Source organism: Natrix helvetica, assembly GCF_964273705.1.
Source record: "Natrix helvetica genome assembly, chromosome: 1".
NCBI lineage: Eukaryota > Metazoa > Chordata > Lepidosauria > Squamata > Natricidae > Natrix > Natrix helvetica.
The window spans coordinates 258,498,791-258,517,685 of record NC_138548.1 but is presented as its reverse complement, the minus strand read 5'-3'; the positions used below and the strand labels follow the sequence as shown (position 1 = coordinate 258,517,685).

The following is an 18,895-nucleotide window of genomic DNA, read 5'->3' as shown; positions in this document are numbered from 1 at the left end:
CTTTGTCTGACAATTCCCACCTAATAAGCTTAAGCAGGTGGCATTTTGGGACACACTTCCCTTGGCAGAATCTGACATACCCAGATCATCCAAGTTCATCTCAGAACTGCTGGTATCTAAGCAGAAGCCCCAGCCAGCCTCCTTCCCTTCTCCCAGAAGCTCTTTTACAGAAGGCAGAAAGCTCTGTCAGGTAGGTAAGAATTGTGACTTCAATTCTCACCTTAAAAAAGAAGCCCAGACCTGAACGGGGCTCAGAATCCAAAGTCTCAGCAATTGATTCCTCCAGGGAGTCATCCCCATCCACATCTTCATCCTCCTCTCCTTTTAAGCTAGACAGAGGGATTTCAATCAGGCTACTGTGTCGATCACTGGGTGAGGAGACATCACTGGTGCCATCACCTGAAACACGAGCATTGCCTCCTTGTGGAGGAACAGAGGCCACCGGCCGCAGATTATTCTGGGCTTCCACCTCAGGCACAGGCAGCACCTCCTCAGCAAAATGGATGGAGGAACGGGTCTGCACAGGAACCTGGCTGGGGGAGAATTTGCGGAGGTGTGGAAGATTGTCCACGTTGTGAGGAGGCGTCAGGACTCGTGTGAGAGGTGGCAGCTTTAGCTCAACTGGCCGGGTGTGTTTGGGACTCTTGGGAGGCATGGGGGCCGGAGACTTCTTGGGTGTGGGCTGGGGTGAGCGAGGTTTGCGGGAAGGGGAAGGGGAAGGGGAGGACATTTCCAGTGAAGAACGGGGAGGAGCCCCCTCGCGGCCAGTCCTTGGGGCTGGGATCACCCAGGCTTGTGCACTAGGCTTCTTCTCATGCATGAGGCGTTGCTGTTGGTCACTCAGGCGCTGCATGTCCAACTGCAGTGAGCTCAAAGCTGTGTTCAGTTTGGCCACTGCCCGGTTGTAATCACCCAGATTCTCATCAAGCGCTCCCCCTTTGGTGATATCAGGAGAGAAAGTAACCTGTTTATTATCCAGACGGGTACGTGGGCTTCCAGCTTCTTCCTCGGTCTCTAGCTGAGCAAGCCGCTCCTCCAGGGCAAGTCGACTATCCTCAGACTGAGAGTCAGGAGCCTTCTGTAGTTGTAAGAAGGCACTCTTGCCCAAGCGCTGACGGTGCCGGGTAAATATAGCCTCTATGCGTTTCTTCTGAGCCTCGATGGCCCGACGCTTCTCCTCCAACCGGGAACTCAACTGGCTCATTTCTGAGCTAAGGGCAGGGCTTTGGGCGGGGCTTTCTTCTGATGGCCCCTGACCAGCTTCTGAGCCTTCAGAGCTGATCCCGCTGGACTTGCTGTCGGTAGCTGCCAGTTTCTTCTTGCGTTCTGCAAAGCTGGTCATGCGCACCCCAGAGACGGAGGAGGCAGTGCTCTCTGGCTGTGAACTCAGGGAGCTCACGCCTGAGGTGGAATCATCGGGGCCTCCTGCAAGCCTCAAGGGCTCCTCAGCATCGGAGTCCAGGCTACCTTCTTGCACGGGTTCTGCACCATTGGGGGGCCCGTTATGGCAGCGGTAAACAGTGGGCAGGGGAGTCTTTTCCAGCACAGACGTTCTAGGAGGCTCTGGTGAGTGCAAATAAAAGCCATCGGGGGCTCCCTCGGGGACCAGGCGTTCACTGCTGTGGATGATCTGCAGCGCTTCCTCAATGGTGGGCAAGTCAGGGTAGCCATCATTTAAGCCGTTCTCTAGAGCCGGTCCCTCTTGATTTTTGTGTCCAGCCCCATGGAGTGATGGCATTATTAATCCATTGGGGGCCTCGGCAGCCTCAGTAGGCCATGGGTGGGGAGAGCGAGGCAAGGAGGAATAGAGGGTCGGTGCCAGGCTGTCAGAACTGACAGAACGAAGGATGCCCACCGGGTTCCCCATCACAATATCCACATCACTGTCCAGGCCAAAAGGGATGCTGAATGAGACCGCCTGTGACAAGGGATGGCTAGAAAAAAAGGAGGAAAAAAGGAGAGAATATTAAGGGTCAGAAAGGATTGGCTGAGAAAGTCCAATTTGAACTTCCACCCCAGCATTGTATAGCTACTTCTTCACAATTCTATATCCAAACCTCTAGCTATGACATCCTACGGGACTCTTACCCTAAATATCTAGTGTTCCTCATACCTCCCGAGAATTCCAGGTTATAGTTTTAAAGTTCCTAGACTTAAGGAAAAGGACTTGGAAGCCTGAAGGTGACTGTTAATGAGCTGAAAAAGCCGCAGAGATGAGGTCATGGAAGGAAGGTGCTTTGGTATCAGACACAGGTAGAACTTTCAGTGACCTACACAATGTTTTGTTTACTCTCTTAACTAGAAAGCAGGACAACATATGCAGAATATTTTATTTAGCTTTCATTGAGCAGTGGAAGGCAGATATTTTTCACATTTAATTATTTGCCACCCTGCTTCCTGTTATTTTTAATTAATTGAACTGTTTAACTGTGGATGATTGGTAGAAAGTTTAAACAGATGCAAACCAACCCTAAGTACAACTTTAAAAATGGGAAAACAGGAACTCCATCATTTTAATAATTAAAGTTGCATTTTTAAAAAAATCATTTAAATTATTTCCACCTTAATAAAAGTCAAAATCATTTTTGTTTCTTAAAAACAACAAAAGCAATAATCGTTACAACTGGAACAACTACAACCACATTAATTAGATTTGGCTTTGTTCAAACTCATGTCTAACCATTTGGAGTTCAATGTTCCTAATTCTTTACCGGCATGGCCTTTGCCACCACTTATCTTTCAATGGCCTAACTAAGAATTATTTTCTGAAGATGTTCAGTATTTACCACAATGTTTCTCAATCTTAGCGGATTGCTGGCTGGGAAATTCTGGGAGTTGGAGTCCATGTATCTTAATGTTATTTGGGTTGATCAACACAACTACCTTGTGAACAACACTTCTGGTTTCTGCTCCATCTTAGATCCCTGAACTAGCACTTCCAGATGTGTCGAGATAATCACAGAGATGCTAGCTGGGAATTCTGGATGTTGTCAGAATGCCAATATATTCAAAATTACAAGTTTGCAGAAAACTTTATTGGTGACTTAAGCCAAATTAATCTGAACCTATTACCAGCTGTTAAAATACCCCACTAACTGTCAATTATTCACTTACGTTTTGCCTTTTGGCTCAAACTTTGCTTAAGGGAAATTAATGTCCTTGGTATTACTCCTACTTAGGACACGGAAGGGAGGCCATCAGGGAATGCCAAGACTTTAGGCTAGAGTGGGAAATGGAAACCACTTGCTAAGAAAACTGCATTACTGGGTGCCTTTTAGTAATTTAGTCTTTTAGTTCCTTCCTATTATTCCAGTTCACTTCATCTTAATTTCTGTGTTAATTTCCTTACTGTTATTATTCTTTCCCTCCTTGCCTCATTGCCTAACGTTTGCCACCCCACTGTACAAACTGCTCGGGGGTTAATCAACAGCTGCCTAATCAACGGTTCTGCATTCTTCCTGGTAGCTCTTCCTAGTTTTTCAGGTGTGTCAGCAAATGATCCACGGTTCCTCCTCCCACCTCTCACCTGAGCTGCTTCTTGCTCCATGATTTACCAAAGCCTTCTACTTGGGACATGGATGTAGAATGATGCAGGGAACCTACGTGCACAAAGGCAGAAAGTCACAACAAAGCACAACTCCAAGGAGATCACACAATGGTTTTCTCTAGTAGCTGGAGTCAAGACCTGCTTTGAAAAGGAATGGCAAGCATCTCAGGAGGATTGTTACTGGGAAGACATTTATTTCTCCCATTAGATCAGCGTAAGGAGAAACAAGCAATATCGAGAAACTGCCAACAATATTCTACTTTAGCAGAAGTATCTTTCGCAATTATGCTAGGATTGGCCAATCTTCGGTCATTTTACTCTCCTTGATTATTATTTTTTGAGGTTGGAATTTCATTAAAATCCAAGGCTGTTGATTTGCATACAGTACAATCTTAAACATGTAAGTTTAGAAGTGTCGCTGAACTTAGTGGGAAAATGTTCAAAGGAGTAAGCCACAATTGCTTTACATAATTGAAAACACCTGGCGGAGTACAATCTTATCACCCAACTAAACTAACAAGCTTGCTGTGCCTCTTATTTTCCCTGACCTGTGTGTAGCCACAGCCCAGAACCACTGGAAGGCTACCCAGCGCTGAGCATTCAAAACCAACCTGATCATCGGGAAATGCTGGAAGCCAAGATCAAGATAACCTTTTAAGATTTTTTTAAAAAATTAACAGCCGCTATGCCTGGCTTAACACCATGTACTTCCAACAAAACTTTGCTTTTTCTATATCTACATGAAAGTTACCTGGAACCGCAAGACGAAGAAGAGAAGGAGCCAGATCTTACCTAAGGAGCCACAGAGCGGTGACTGTGACTGTCCTCCAGGCAGCAGTGGGTGGCGCAAGCTGAACACAGGGGAGCTACTGCAAAGCAAGAGCAAGAAGCAAAGATTGGATCAAAAGAGGGATAATTTTTCTGGATGTTGCACACAGGAAGACAGAACGATAGCCTGATTATTATAGGACTAACATCCAGGATTTGCACCAATAAGCAACAAATCTCCCTAAAATAGTTCTAACCCCCCTGCTCACAGATATATATAGTAACTAAAGAGAAACAGCAAATTGTGGGTGGCAACTGGATACTCAGAGGTACTTAAACACCTGGGACGAGAGAAGGTGAGAAAGCAGGAGGGACAAAAAAAAACTCAAGAAGGGATTAAACAATCCTAAAGTTACTATACACAACATATGTATATAAATATGACATATGTCTAGGTGAAGAGTCAATCAGTTCATTCATTTGATAAAGTGAATTGACTTGCAGAAACAAGTTATTCTAATTTGCTGCCTAGAGGCATTCCCATAACTTGCAAACGAGAGGAGAGCTGTGCCAGAGATCTAAATAAGATCAAAGGTTTTCACTGTCCTTCAAAAAAAAAATTATCAGCCTGAAGCAATTTGCAGCGTTGGCCAAGAATCTTTCCTCCAACCATGCAACTCAATCCAGGCATATCAAGGAGGCTCTCCTGTTCAAGAGTTAGATCTTGTGAGAACAAGTAGCACTCTACTCTTACTTCAGAACATCCCAGACTCAGTTCTTTCCCCTGGAGCAAAGGCAGGTTCCACAGCTTGAAACATGAGGAGGCATCAACACACAATAACACACACAGTGAGTTCTCCCCACCCTCAGAGCAGGAATAACTCCTTCCAGATCCAATTTTACTTGAAGAGACTTCTAGCATGTAAAAAGCCCGGGGGGAGGGGGGGGGGGGAAGCATCGAACTATCAACAGGAAAGTCAAGTTTTGGAACCCTGGATGAGTGCCACTTCTCAAGTGACAAACCAGGCTCTGAAATAGCCACAACTCAAAAGGTACTTGGACGGATTACAAACGGAAGATTGTCTTTAGTAAAGGTTTCAACAGATGATCCAGGGATCAATAGAGTGCATGGAGTCTTTGGCACAGTACTAAAATAAAGAAAAACAAAAGGGCCAAAATCTGGCAAGATTTGGAAATCCAGTCAGATTTTAGTCATTTTAATTTAAAACCTGTTATATATTTAATCTTGGGAACTCACAAGCACCATTTGTAATATGCAATGCATGTTCCCAGAGTCTAACACAGCATTTGAATTAGACTAGTGATAGTGCAACAACCACTGACCGGGGGGGGGGGGGGGGGGTGGTCTGAGGGCAAACCAATTATAGACACACTGCCTGCTCTCTACCTTTCCAGGTAATGCCACTCAAAATGGCTGAATCAACCCTCACCAAGGTACATATATAATCAGAACCCTTAGCAGGGGACGACAAGGAAGAACTGTTGTTTTGTTAAGTTTCTTTGTTTAATAATTAGACATACAACTACTTTGCGGGAAAGGATTTACTCCTGGGATACAATCCATTCTCTGTGTCTTTAAGGTAAAGGTTCTCCTTGCACATATGTGCTACTCATTCCCGGCTCTAGGGGGCGGTACTCATCTCTGTTTCAAAGCCAAAGAGCCAGGCTGTCTGAAGACGTTCTCCGTGGTCATGTGGCCGGCCGACTACATGCCAAAGGCGCACAGAACGCTGTTACCTTCCCATCAGTGGTGGCCCCTATTTTTTTCTACTTGCATTTTTACATGCTTTCGAACTGCTAGGTTGGCAGAAGCTGGGACAAGTAATGTGAGCTCCCTCCGTTACACGGCACTAGGGATTCGAACTGCCGACCTTTCTGATCGACAAGCTCAGTGTCTTAGCCACTTAGCCGCTGCATTCCATTCTCTGTGTCTTTAGAAATCCTCAATGTTGCTTCCAAATACACAGAATCCTAGCCACCCACTCCCAGCACAGGGGAGACAGGACACATGTAACACAGGGGTAACTGCAGGTGGAAAGATCAAGGACTCACTCACCTGTTCTTCCCACTATTTGGTGTTGAGGCATCATTCAGGCCAGGGGAATCTGAAAGAAATCAGCACTTTTACTGCAAGAGCAGAGAAGAGGAAAAAGCAAAGAATTCAAACGGACAATTGCACTGATAGAAGGTCAGAAGAGGGAGGAAGTATCAGCCACCTGTACCCAGACACAGGAAAGAAGGCTGCTCTGATCTCAGCTCAGAAAGGAGGCCATTGTTCCAGAATGGAGCCGTGCCAGATCACAGTGGCTTTGCTGTTACTCTAGCTGGAATGTAGACTTGGCAAAAGGAGCAACAGTGATCGTCCCCTATCAAGTGCCAAATTATAGCTGTGGGGATGTGCATGTACCCTAGACACTGGTTGGCTATATTACCGCAGATTTGCTCCAGTTAGACAGGGATTCACCCTGTGGTATACCAAATATGAAACTGCTCTGGGATGTTTCGGATACTTATGCTTTGCTTTGGCCTCCCTATTAGAAAACAGAAAACCTGTTATTTTCAGGTTTAGAACCCTAAGAAAAAATATACAATCTGTGATTGACTCCCTGACCCCACCTCCCCCTAAAACTTGGGAGCCTGAATGTTTTGGTTTTTTTTTAAGGAGCAGCATCTGTTGAAGAGCTGCAAGAAATGTGAAAATATGCAATTCAGCTGGTTACAGTGACAATGTTGGCATATCCTCCTTCATCTTCCAACAGCCTTTACCTTCCCCCCCCCCCTTTCAATATCCACTTCTTCATATTCAGAGACACATTAACTTAATGTGCCCGCCTACTATCTCGTTTTGCATAACCTGCCCTGCACGATAGCAGGTTCTACATTACAAGACAGGAAAGGCCTGGTAGTTGGGAAGAGACAAATGGTTCTCTCGTGAAGATATATTTTTTTTTATAAGTCCCAGGAATTGTGGTGAATGGACATACTATCTTCTTACCTTGAACTCTTGGCAGTTCCTTTGGACACACAAAATCTGGCTTTACTACCTCAAAGCACAGAAACAATTCAGCCAGGAATACTCCCACATTGACCTGGGGAAGCAAAGCAGGAAGTGAGTCAAGGCTCGCTTTTTTCTCCCTTGGCTTGAATTGGAGCAGGAAGGAAGCCCTGGGATCTCTGCCCTATAGCAGCAAAGGCGACAAGCAAAGCGGGTAGCAATGCCATCTTCGCACCCAAACTTCTTTTTTGTCCCCTCCCAGCACCACTCCAACCTCTACCTTAAAAGGGCCTCATTGTTTCTGCACAACCAGCTTTTGGTTAATGTGGCTTGAGACGTCGGCCAAGATTTATTTGGGCAAGACAGGCTGAGTGCCGGTACAAAGCAATAATCCCCACTTGCTCCACAGGAAGAGGAACTTTTCTGGAACTTCCCCACTGGGCCAGGGCAGCCATTTGCTCCTCTTCCTTCAATTAGACAAGACTCCTTCCTGCACCCTTTTGCCTCTCAAGTAGGAGAGCTTTCGGTTCTCCAGCCAGTCCCAGGACTCACCCTTAGCAGTGGTGGCATGTAGAGCAGGTCCTCCAGTGAGAGGAAACAGGAACCACCCAAATAATCTGAAGAAAAGCCCTGGATCAGCTGCAGGTTATACAAGCTGTCTGCCACCGACATGGTCTCCTTCAGGCACACATCTACCAGGAAGCAGACAAGGAGGTTAGTAGCAAAAGGAACGGGGAGCCATTCATCTCGTGACTCTGAAGGGTTGCCCCCTCCTTCCACTCAGTCGCTCACCTTCAAGGCGTATGAGCTGCGGGCAATAGTAGTGGATTGTGGCCGCAATGGCCCCTCCGCTGGCCAAGTCCTTTATTCCTGTGATGGCAGGGAAACACGGTGTCTGTTTGGGCAATGCTTTATCCTTCCGATAGCGGATCTGAGCAGGACCAAAAAAAATGGAAGGAGAATTCAAAGCCATGATAGTGGGGTTTTAGTTCCATGTGCCAGGGAAGCTGGAACAATGCCCTCCCGTCTCCATGCCCAATGTTCGAAGCTCCTCTGGTCTCATGCAGCAGCCTTCACAGAAGCTACCAGGGAGAGTTCCCAGTGGGGTAAAGGACCAGCTGAAATCAAGCCCCCTCCCCCTCCCCAAATACAGTATTCCCCTCCTCTGGATGCCAAGAGCAAACTGCATGCAGGGAAAGAGACATGATATAAAAGCAGGGAGAGATGGGCAAGCAAGAACTTTGCAGGAGCCCCTCGAAAGGCAACAGAGACGGCAAGCAGAAGAAGGACTCAGCCATTACTGACACTTCTGAATGATCCTAAAGCAAGGTTCTCCAACTTTGTCAAGTTTAAGACCTGTGGACTTCAACTCCCAGAATTCCTCAGCCAGCAAAGCTGGCTGAGGAATTCTGGGAGTTGAAGTCCACAGGTCTTAAACATGCCAAGGTTGGAGACCCCTGTCCTGAAGAACAAGAATCCTTTCCCACTATGTAGTCCAAGGGAGGCCAGATCCCAGGCTTTGTCCCAAAGGCTAGACCAGCCTTTTGCAAGCAGATGCCCTATATCTGCGTAACATTAAAAGCCCCCAAATTCCCAGGTAGCCTGGCTAACCATCAGAGTGACTTCTAGGCTGAAACAGGGTGGACTGTAACACCACAAAGTCCAACTGGAACGATTGGCTTTGGAGATAAGGGAAAGGCGGAAGGCCCAGTTGTCAGTTCCTCCATCATCCCCACCCGCTTAGAAAATGATATACTATCCTTTACCACTCTGTATATGCTTGTCCTCAACCCCAGGACGCAGCACACAAGACAACAAAGGCAACACTACCAGCAGAGACACACACAGAGCAGGGCAGGCCACACATCAAGAGTGCACATGGCAAGGAGGGGAAGGAAGGAAGGAAGGAGGGAAGGAAGGAGGGAGGGACACAGACAGGCAGACAGAGATACTCAGCAGGCCAGCAAAGAGGAGGAGAAATAAAAGGAAGCAAATGGGACACCTCCATTCCTGCTGAAATGAGCTGGAGGGAGGATCAACAGAACTCCTGGGTGGCATCTAAGAATTGCAAGCTTTGGAGAACAACCTCCTGCTCTCCATAACCCGCAGAATCAGGGAATTCAGAAAGGAAATCCTTCTTCTGGCCTGTTTTTCTAGATATCTCCTCCAGAAAAGAAGATGGGGAGAAACTAGAGACATCTCATCTGGCTACCAAGGACAAAAAGGGGTCATAGTGCAGGTGTGGGGTGGGAGCTAGAGTATGCAGAGATTAAATCGATGAAAAATATGCACCTGTAGGTGGTCTTCCTAAAATTTGATTGTCTCTTATAACTCTGGAGAGAATACAGAAATAGTTTTGAGTAATAAGGCATCTCACGGACAATGAAAAGGCACCCCCAAAATTCCAAAGTTTCTAAATTCCTAAAGAGATGCAAAATCATTACAGTCCTCGGTTCCAAGAAGGACATAAGGCCAACAGCCATGAACATCTGTAGCCAACCAAGGAAGTTGTGGATTGGTCTGGCCGTAGATTAAAAACAGCTGGAAAAAGATAGGAGGGGGCAAGGGAAAGCTCTTGAGAAACCCAAGCAGGTTGGGGGGAAAAGGGGAGACCCATTGCAGCAGGAACAGCCAGAAGTTCAAGAACAGCAACCCAAGTGGATGGCAAAGTGGTGCAGGTGGGGGTGGGGGCAGGTGAGCACGTTGATGGATACATTACCACAGGAGGCTTATTCCCCGACTCCTTCAAACAAAAAGCGATGGCATGCTGGATGCAACAGCAAAGAAAAGAGAGAGCCTGATCAATGCACCCACCAGGAGGGAGAGAGAAGGGAAGGGTTGCTGCCTTGCAAGGCTGGGGAAGGGGGTCCCTGATGTGGGGAAGGGGCCACCAGTATTTAACTTGGGCCTGAGCTAGAGGAACCCTTCCCGGCATGCACTTGAAATCTTGGGAAGCCCCTATGCCTTCCGGATGACCCCCACCTCCTAAATACCAACACACTGGATCTCAACAGACTCTCTGGGGAGACACTCCTCTGTTGTTCTTCAAACTTAGCAACTTTAAAATGTGTGGACTCCACAACCCCCAAGAATTGCTGACTGGGGAATTCTGGGAATTGAAGTCCACACATCTTTTAAAGTCTTCAAATTAGAAAAAGACTGCTCTAAGCCTTTATTTAGCTGCACCACGTGCAGCAGGGCAGCAAGCAAAGGGGAGGAGGGGGCAGAAGGCAACACAAAGGGGAAAAAGGGAAAAGACATGCCAGGTAACTAGCATGCGGTTCCTACTGGCAGCTCCAAGCATGAACTGCCCTGCTCTGGCTATCTCTTAACCCCTCACCATAAATGACAGGTGGGCTTTCTGTTGAGCTCTGAAACCAGGGCATTAGACTCCCCACCCAAACACCTGTAACCCCGCGAAGGCTGTGTAATCAAGGCAGAAAATGAAGGCATATATGAATCCACCTATATGGTATGCAACGGATAACCTCTTCCTCCAGGGCCCCCAGAGAGGAGGACACAGGGAGCTAAGAGAGACCAAAGCAGGTACAGATTGTGAATGGAAGGAGGAGGGTGAGAGAACAAAGGATGCTGGGATATACCAGCATCCCAGCAGCTGGAGTCTCCTATGGGAACTCTCTGACTCCCTACCCGCAGGCATCCCCTCTACCCCCATCATGTCTCCGTTTAGGGGATTGGTGCCTGTCGAAACAGACCGACCAAGTCACCCAAAATCTTCTCCAAGGGAAGCTCTAGATAAAGAACTACACAGGGACCTCTGTCCCAGGGTCCTAGACCCCCAGCATCCTTTGCTCTGGGTCCCCCCTGGCATGCAGCACAGGAGCCAAGGCAGCAGGGAGATAATAAATAAAGCCACCCACTTACAGGAACCAGTTTCCAGTACCACCTGGTGGGACACTGAAGCAGAGGAAGGAGAGAGGCCATAGGGAGAAGAGGAGAGAGATGCAGAAAAAGACAGCTCGGTCACATACCACAACTCGACTGTATTCAGCACAGGCAACCAAAGAGGCCGTTGAACTGGGGAGGGGGGGCACTGAGCCCACCAGGAATGGAAACAGGATTGCCCCTCATCTACTCCCCATTGCTCAATAGTTCAGCCCAGCAGAGCCAGCCAGCCTCACTGAACAGCTTGCGGTGGGGGGGAGGAATAAATGGTCAGCATTTGCTGGCAGTCAAGCGGGCCACCCACAGGGCAAGACAGGACGTTAACCCCAATCAGAGTGGCTTTGGCGTTACAAGTGGGCGGGTGAGAGAGAAAGAGAGACACACACCCCCTTCCAAGAGGAGGAAGGAAACAAACGCTATCTCTAAGGCAGGAGTCTGTAAACTTGGCAGCTTTAAGACTTGTGGATTTCAACTCCCAGAATTCCCCAGCCAGCTGGCTGGGGAATTCTGGGAGTTGAAGTCCACAAGTCTTAAAGCTGCCAAGTTTACAGACTCCTGCTCTAAGGCAATGGTGAAGGGACAACATAACAAATCCAGTGTGGGGAAAACTCTTTCGATGATGAATGCAGCAGTGCCTCTTATTGCTGCCACCCCAAGTTAAGCCAGTGTCTGAGCGCCACTCCCACCACCCCTCCCTGCTTCTCTCAGGAAGGCAGCCATAGCAGCAAAGCACCCACACCTTGGGACCACTACAGGATGCTGGAGACTGGCCATCGGTTCCAGAAGCTGAACGCTGAGAGGATTCCTGTTCCGCCGTCTGTTGTATCTTGTGAATTATCTGCAGGGCGGCAACAAGGAATCATTTGCAAACACGCAACACAAACAATGGGCCAGGAATGGGTTCCTTCCCTCCTCATCCCCTTTTCTCCTTATCCTGGTCCTAAACCATGGGCCCTTGTGGCTTTCCCTGATTTCAGTTCATCCACATTTTTTTTCCCATCATCTTTCTCAGGAGGAGATATTCTAAGAGTAATTTTGTACAGGCAGTCCTTGACTTACGACAGTTCACTTAGTGGCCGTTCAAAGTTAGGATGGCACTGAAAATTGTGACTTATGACCGTTTGCAGATAGTGACGACCTTTGCAGCATCCCCATGACGATCCCGTGGTCAACATTCAAATGCTCGGCAACTGATTCATATTTATGACCATTGCTGTGTCCTGGGGTCACGTGATCCCCTTTTGCGACCTTCTGACAAGCAAAGTCAATGGGGAAGCCAGGTTCACTTAGCAACCGGGTTACTAACTTATCAATTGTTAAGTGATTCACTTAACAACTGTGGTCAGAAAAGTCGTAAAATGGGGTGAAACTCACTTAACAAATGTTTCACTTAACAACAGAAATTTTGAGCTTAATTGTGAGTCGAGGATTAGCTTTATTGTATTTTTTTCCCTTTCCCATACTCTTGAGATGAAGTGCAGTCTTCTGCCATTGTTCCTTGCCCTGCCCTTAACCTTCACAACCTGAGCCTTTTCAACTTCCAGGCTGGGCTGAAGAAAGGGGGAAAGGGGGGAGGGGGGTTAATAATTTTAATCTCACAAATCAAGAACAGAATTAGATGGGTAAGTAACCCAACCATAGTTAACCTAGCGTTGAATTTTACATGTCATCAATAGCATGTACTTGGGTTAAGGAGGCACATCTTAAATTTGTTCTATCTAGCCTCTGTCACATGGATTAGTGTGTGCAGAAAATGGGATGTCCCCATGCATAAGCTCCTTGGATGCAGATAAAAGAGAAAGAATGCAAATGAATGAACATTTAATACCATATCTATCCAGCGTAGCAGTTTCTGGTCCCAGGAGACAGTTGCTGGCTCAATGCCCAATGCAACACTTAATGAGCTGGTGGCTTCCAATGCAAATGCTGTCATCAGAGAGTCAATTAATGCCAGGTGTGCCCCCTACAAGTCAAGCAGGGAAAAAATAGAGAAAAATGTAATCAGAAAAACTACAGTACTCATAAGGGCACCCGTACCCCACGAATGGGAGTCACATATGCACACATCTGGCACTATCTTACAGAGTATGAAATAACACCAGAAGAGAGAATGATCTGACCTGTAATAGAAGCAAGCTTAATCTCTCTTTACCACGCTGGTCTTCCGTATCTCAACTGAACGTAAATCTGGAGCAGGAATAGCCTTAAAATGCTTATCACTCAATAGGCTCTAAATTTTCAGACTATAATTCAACAACACATTCACATTTCTGACCCCTATAACTTTTTCAAAATACCCTACTTAATACAACCATAAAAATATTAAACCAACATACAGCAGATCAAAAACCAGATTCTCTCACTCTTCCATACTGTACTTTCAACAATAAAGGTTGAAAACCCAATCTTTGTCAAACACTGCCTGGTACATCTGATATACTTGGAAAAAAAACCTTTTGTCAAATTATTCATCTCAATAGCAATAGCACTTAGACTTATATACCACTTCACAGTGTTTTTACAGCCTTCTCTAAGCAGTTTATAGAGTCAGCATTTTGCCCCCAACAATCTGGGTCCTCATTTTATCCACCTTGGAAGGATAGAAGGATGAGTCAACCTTCAGCCTAGTGAGATTCGATCTGCCAAACTGCAGCTAGCAGTCAGCTGAAGTAGCCTGCAGTACTGCACTCTAACCACTGTGCCACCTCAGCTCAAAGTCATATGGTTTAAGCAAGTCACTTAAAACTATCTGAATAGAATTTTCCATAATTAAAAATTAAGTCTGACATAAGGAACTTCAAAAATGTTTGGAAGGTTAATCAAATATGACTAACACACCAGACACAAATTGCAAAGGACCAAATCTTTGCAAAAGTATGGCAACACCACAATCCTTTCTGTTTGATTTGAAGAATTTCCATCTTAATCCCACTGCTACCTATATCTTAGGTTGGCCATTTAAAGATTTTAATACAGTTAAGAAAAAAAAAACTTGGGTAAAATCATTAGATATGCCATCTGCCAATCCTCCAGAATCTTGAATACAAAGTCTCTCAACACTGCTCAACAAAACATCAGAGCCAAGAAATGCTGATCCAGAAGTAACAACTCTTCAAAGCCTCACTGAGAACATAATAACCAAATAACCCAATTACCAAAGGCATTCTACTAAAGAAAAAAATGAAAGACTGATAATCATTGGTGGGATAAATCCCAGATTTTTATTTTGTTGCTCACTGCCACTCTAGAGTAAACGAGTTCAATATTTCTCCAATATTACAGCTCCTGTCATTTAAACATCTGGTACAATATCTACACAATGTAAAGAAAAAAACAAGTTTGCTGCCTACAGCATAGCATCAACAAATGGAAACTTGTCCAAATAAAGCATTTACTCAAGAAATTTAATTAACCAAACAAACAAGTGATTCCTACTTGTTCAATTTCTCTTAGTTTCAGTTTTCCCAAGTTTATTTGTTCCCCATTACTTCATCAAGTTGGCAATTTGTTTAAAAATGGGCATGAATTTTGAATTTGAATTCTACTGTGAAATGTAAAATAAGACAATTATCAACTATGATTACATTTCCAATTCACAGAGGTTCAGAAAGTGCAAATTAGGTAAGCTTAAATTAAAATTTGAACTGAGCTAATTTCTCAGCCACCCTTCAAAGTTGACTTAAAAAGGAAAGCTGCATTTACTTTTAGGAGAGGCAGAAAGTGAATCTGTACCTACAGCAACGCCTACATCTAGCACTTACTGGAGAAGTTTCTACAGTTGCCATATGATAACAAGAAGAAAATAGCAGGATCCTGGTTCACCCCATGTGCATATGATAGATTAGCTTAATGTAGCAAAAGAATAAGATAACAAAGCTTTTTTTGCTCATACCAAATCTTTCGATTCTCACGAAAAAAGCTTTCTGCATATAGGGAAAGAGTAGGCTTTATTCTTCCCTCTGCAAATCTAATTTTCCAAGAAAATCTTTCTAAAAAATAAGAAACAGAATGGTCTTAAAAGTGGGAAGCAGTTTATAATTTAATTCTCCTGATTGTGTGCATCTTTGAATAGTTTTGTTCAAGACAGCTTTGTTCAAAGAGCATGGGTGAAGTCAATCTATATTAGTACCTTGTGTGACTTTACTCCATAACCCAAGTCCTAGGCTGCAAACCAAGGATCAAATGAGTAAGCTCTCCTTAACAAAGGGGACTCTGAACAAGTACCTACACACACACACACACACACACCTTCCAGAGTTCTAGGGTTAGTTAGGGACGTTTTTGGAAGGAGAATAAAGGTGTTTCCGCAGGGAATGAGGAAGATTCCTCATTCCTCAATTGTTAACAATTGTAGTTACCATAAAATCTGCACAGATTCTGATTATGCAAACTGAATATTGATGTATATTGTGTAGTGGAAAAGGAAATGGAAAATAAGGTGTGTTAACCTTTGAATAATTTCTTTGGGGAGTGAGAAACGCCAAGAAAAGAGTCAGAGATGTTGGGAAAGGTGAGGAAAAAAAGGCTGATGGAAAAAAGGGAACCGGGGTAAGAAGAAGAGGAAGGACACCATAGGGCAGGTGATGTGTTTCTTATCCATGTATATAACAAGGGTTTAAATTTTACATATGTGAAACCAGCCATCAGAGTATTGTGTAAATATTTTCTCAAAACAACTTTTATACAACTCCTCTCTCTGAGGATCGTAGATCTGCACAATGAAATCAAGTACACATTTCTTCACTATTATCTCAGTTTCAGACCACAGCCCCAGCCAGTGAATCTGGGAATTTAAGCAATACAAATCCTATCAAGACAGGTTCACTTGGAGTAAGAGGGTGGTACAAGGAAGATCTCTGTTGATTAAAGGCCCACAAAACATCCAGCTAGATGCGAAGTCTTGGAACTGAACTGTTTGAGAGCAGAACATTCCTTGCCTACTGATTAAACCCAGTTCTCATAGAACTGGGCTTGTTTCTTTTGCCCAGGGCTTTTTAACAGAAGCAAGAGCCAATTTATACAGTGGGAACTTTCATTTATAAGAATGTGCAAGAGAAGATTGTGAGTCAAAGACTGGATGAGTTTAACTGGCTCCTACATACGATGACACCATTCACTAACATCACTAACCTGGAAGGTTTGAGATTTGATAAATTAATGAAAAACAGGGCAATTCATGATTATTATTCATGAGAGCTATAAATTACTTCCAGTATTTGGAAGCCATGTGCAATGGGTTACTGGTTCCTCAGAAAATAAGCACAGAATATTATCCATTCCTGCCTAGTTTATAGATTTCAGGGGCCTCTGGTTGAATTAGAAAGGCATTTGGGTTTTATGTTTTAATCCACTAGAGCATGTGGATGCCTGGCAGCAACTAGATCTTAGAAGCCAGAACTTTGTAATTTTTTCTGAGCCAAAACAAAAGGCGCTTGAACTTTGAGTTGTATGCTAATGACAACACTCTAAAATGGGAATAGAGCCAGAACAAAGTAGGTAAATCAAGGAGGGGAAAAAATCAATTTCATAGCATCTCTCTTGTATCGCAATAAAAATTACAGTTCAGAAACTACTTCTGATATTGCTTTGAGGGCTGTTGCAAAATTATTTGGCCCTGAAGTTGCAGCTGGTTTCTCTTCAGTAAGCAAAAATAAGGAAAGGGTTACATTTGAATTTCTAAGTACATTTATACCACATTCAGACTTTCCTAAGATGTTAAATACTGCAGCAAAAAGAACTTCAGCAGCAAAAAATAAATTCACCAGGTAATTAATACACCCTGGGAGAGAGTTAATTGGAAAGAGGAAAAAAGCAGAAAAGGAGCACCTTAAGCCTGAAGGAAAACCTGAAAACAAGTTCTCTTTTTCTTAATGGCAAAGATGTTTTTAACAAACCTTAAGAGATTGGATGTAAGATAACACACACTGGCTGCTCCCCAGTTACTTCTTTGCCCCAAATGTTGGGTCTCTCTTTCCCCGGCAAGGAAAAGGCACAAAAACTAGCTAAACTCTACAGATCTGACTACATGGGAAGATAAATGCATGAAAATGGTGTCACATAGGCCAGGGGAGTAGAATAATGGCCATTTTCAACTCTCAAGCGATATCTTTTGTGACACATTTTGCTGGCAATGAGCCAATGTGATTCCCTTCAAAAAGCTGCTGATCCACAGCTTTGTCATCCCATCTTTGAAGATGATTCCAGAATTGCAGGGCACACAAGCCTCATAATCCTGAAAAAAGACACAGCTGCATTAATGAGTAACAATTTGTATTGACTTGCTTTTGCTTTCCACAGCATTTGTTCAGAATCAAATCCAAAGTATTGGGTGGTGGGGAGAGAACTTTCTCAAAATCTCAGCAGAATTAAGATTCACCCCGTAATTTCTTCAAACTTCTATCTAGCCTATCTCTCAACAGATAGCAAGCCTATTGCAGCTCCCAGTCTTGATAAAAATTCCAAAGCAAAATCAATTATCAATCTGTGAGAACAACTCAGCGCTAACCAATCCTACTAGACACTAGATAGGATCTCAACAGATTGGATGCTCCTCATCTCTTCCACATACTGAACACCAGTCAGAAGAATTTTAGTTGTTGGCACGTGGAGGTGGTGAAAAGAAATCCCCATTCCCAAAGATGTTACTAAGTTTATCAGGGTGCAATCCTAGCATTGACCAGAAAACCTGAGCGAAGTCACTCTTTTAGTGATACTTTGCCATCAACCATCAGGTCAAAGAAGAGAATTTTAGCAATCTACAAGGCTTCCAGCTTTTTCAGAATCAAGTACTGAACATTTTGTAACTTTTATAGATGCCTTCCACTGCTGTTGTCTTTGACATATCCACTTCCTTTTATTTTGTAAAAAAAACACCTTGTGTCCACACATCTATGGAGGGCATAGGTCACGGTTATCCCAAAGGTGCTTTTCTAAAAGACAAAGATCTGAAGAAGCTTCTTGGCTGAGAAGTGAAATGTTTTCAAAGAAAATTTAACCCAGGAAAATCCAGCTGCCTTTTCGAAAAGCACTTTTGGGACTTGTGTCCACACATATCACTAGAATGGGAAGGGAAAAGAGAATTTCCCACCAGTCTTATCAAGATAGAAAGGAGATAAAACCTGAATTCTCACACATGTTCTTATTAAACAGAGGTGTTTGGTTTTCCTACATGAGGATGTACACATCTGTCAACTCCAACCATCAAAACTGTGGGTTTTCACCATCCAAGCTTAGCCCTTAGGTATATCAGCCTTTGAAATATGGTGGCTGCAGGAAACTGGAGCAAGATCCTCAACCCGCAACAAGTACCTTAAGTCCTGGGGGGAAACGGAATTACTTCTGTGGTGGCTCTAGCCACACCTTCATGTTCCCCACCCAGAAAAAGAGGAGGGAGGGGGTTCCCACGGTGTGGCTGAGATCTAAGCATGCAAAAGCCCCACCTTGAAGCTGAGGCACCACATGGGACACTCCTGATATTCAGCAGAGATTGGGGGGAACAGTAAAGTGATTTGGGTCCAGCCTGGCATCCTTAGGGGCTTTAGGATGCCACTGGGAGATTTCATACCTATAGGAAGAGGAACACTTCATTTAAAACTTTTTCCCCCATCCTTTTCTTGAGTTTGTGACTTCCAGTTACTGGCTGCAACTGATGGGAGTTG

The 18,895-nt window shown here is 44.6% G+C and overlaps 1 protein-coding gene across 3 annotated transcripts in view; it reads right to left on the bottom strand.

Moving 5' to 3' along the window:
- Window positions 1-18,895, bottom strand: part of CAMSAP3 (calmodulin regulated spectrin associated protein family member 3) — a 38,853-nt gene that overhangs the window by 7,022 nt on the left and 12,936 nt on the right. The window contains exons 3-12 of one of the 3 annotated variants that reach the window (XM_081938800.1): window positions 13,066-13,200; window positions 11,977-12,075; window positions 10,051-10,098; window positions 8,124-8,262; window positions 7,884-8,023; window positions 7,332-7,425; window positions 6,393-6,441; window positions 4,340-4,413; window positions 3,527-3,599; window positions 221-1,934 (exon numbers count right to left, since the gene is read on the bottom strand). In XM_081938800.1, coding sequence (XP_081794926.1) covers window positions 221-1,934; window positions 3,527-3,599; window positions 4,340-4,413; window positions 6,393-6,441; window positions 7,332-7,425; window positions 7,884-8,023; window positions 8,124-8,262; window positions 10,051-10,098; window positions 11,977-12,075; window positions 13,066-13,200 — 2,565 coding nt within the window. Of the gene's footprint in view, window positions 1-220; window positions 1,935-3,526; window positions 3,600-4,339; window positions 4,417-6,392; window positions 6,442-7,331; window positions 7,426-7,883; window positions 8,024-8,123; window positions 8,263-10,050; window positions 10,099-11,976; window positions 12,076-13,065; window positions 13,201-18,895 lie in introns of all 3 variants that reach the window. The other 2 variants (XM_081938802.1, XM_081938801.1) reach the window with 2 other exon arrangements.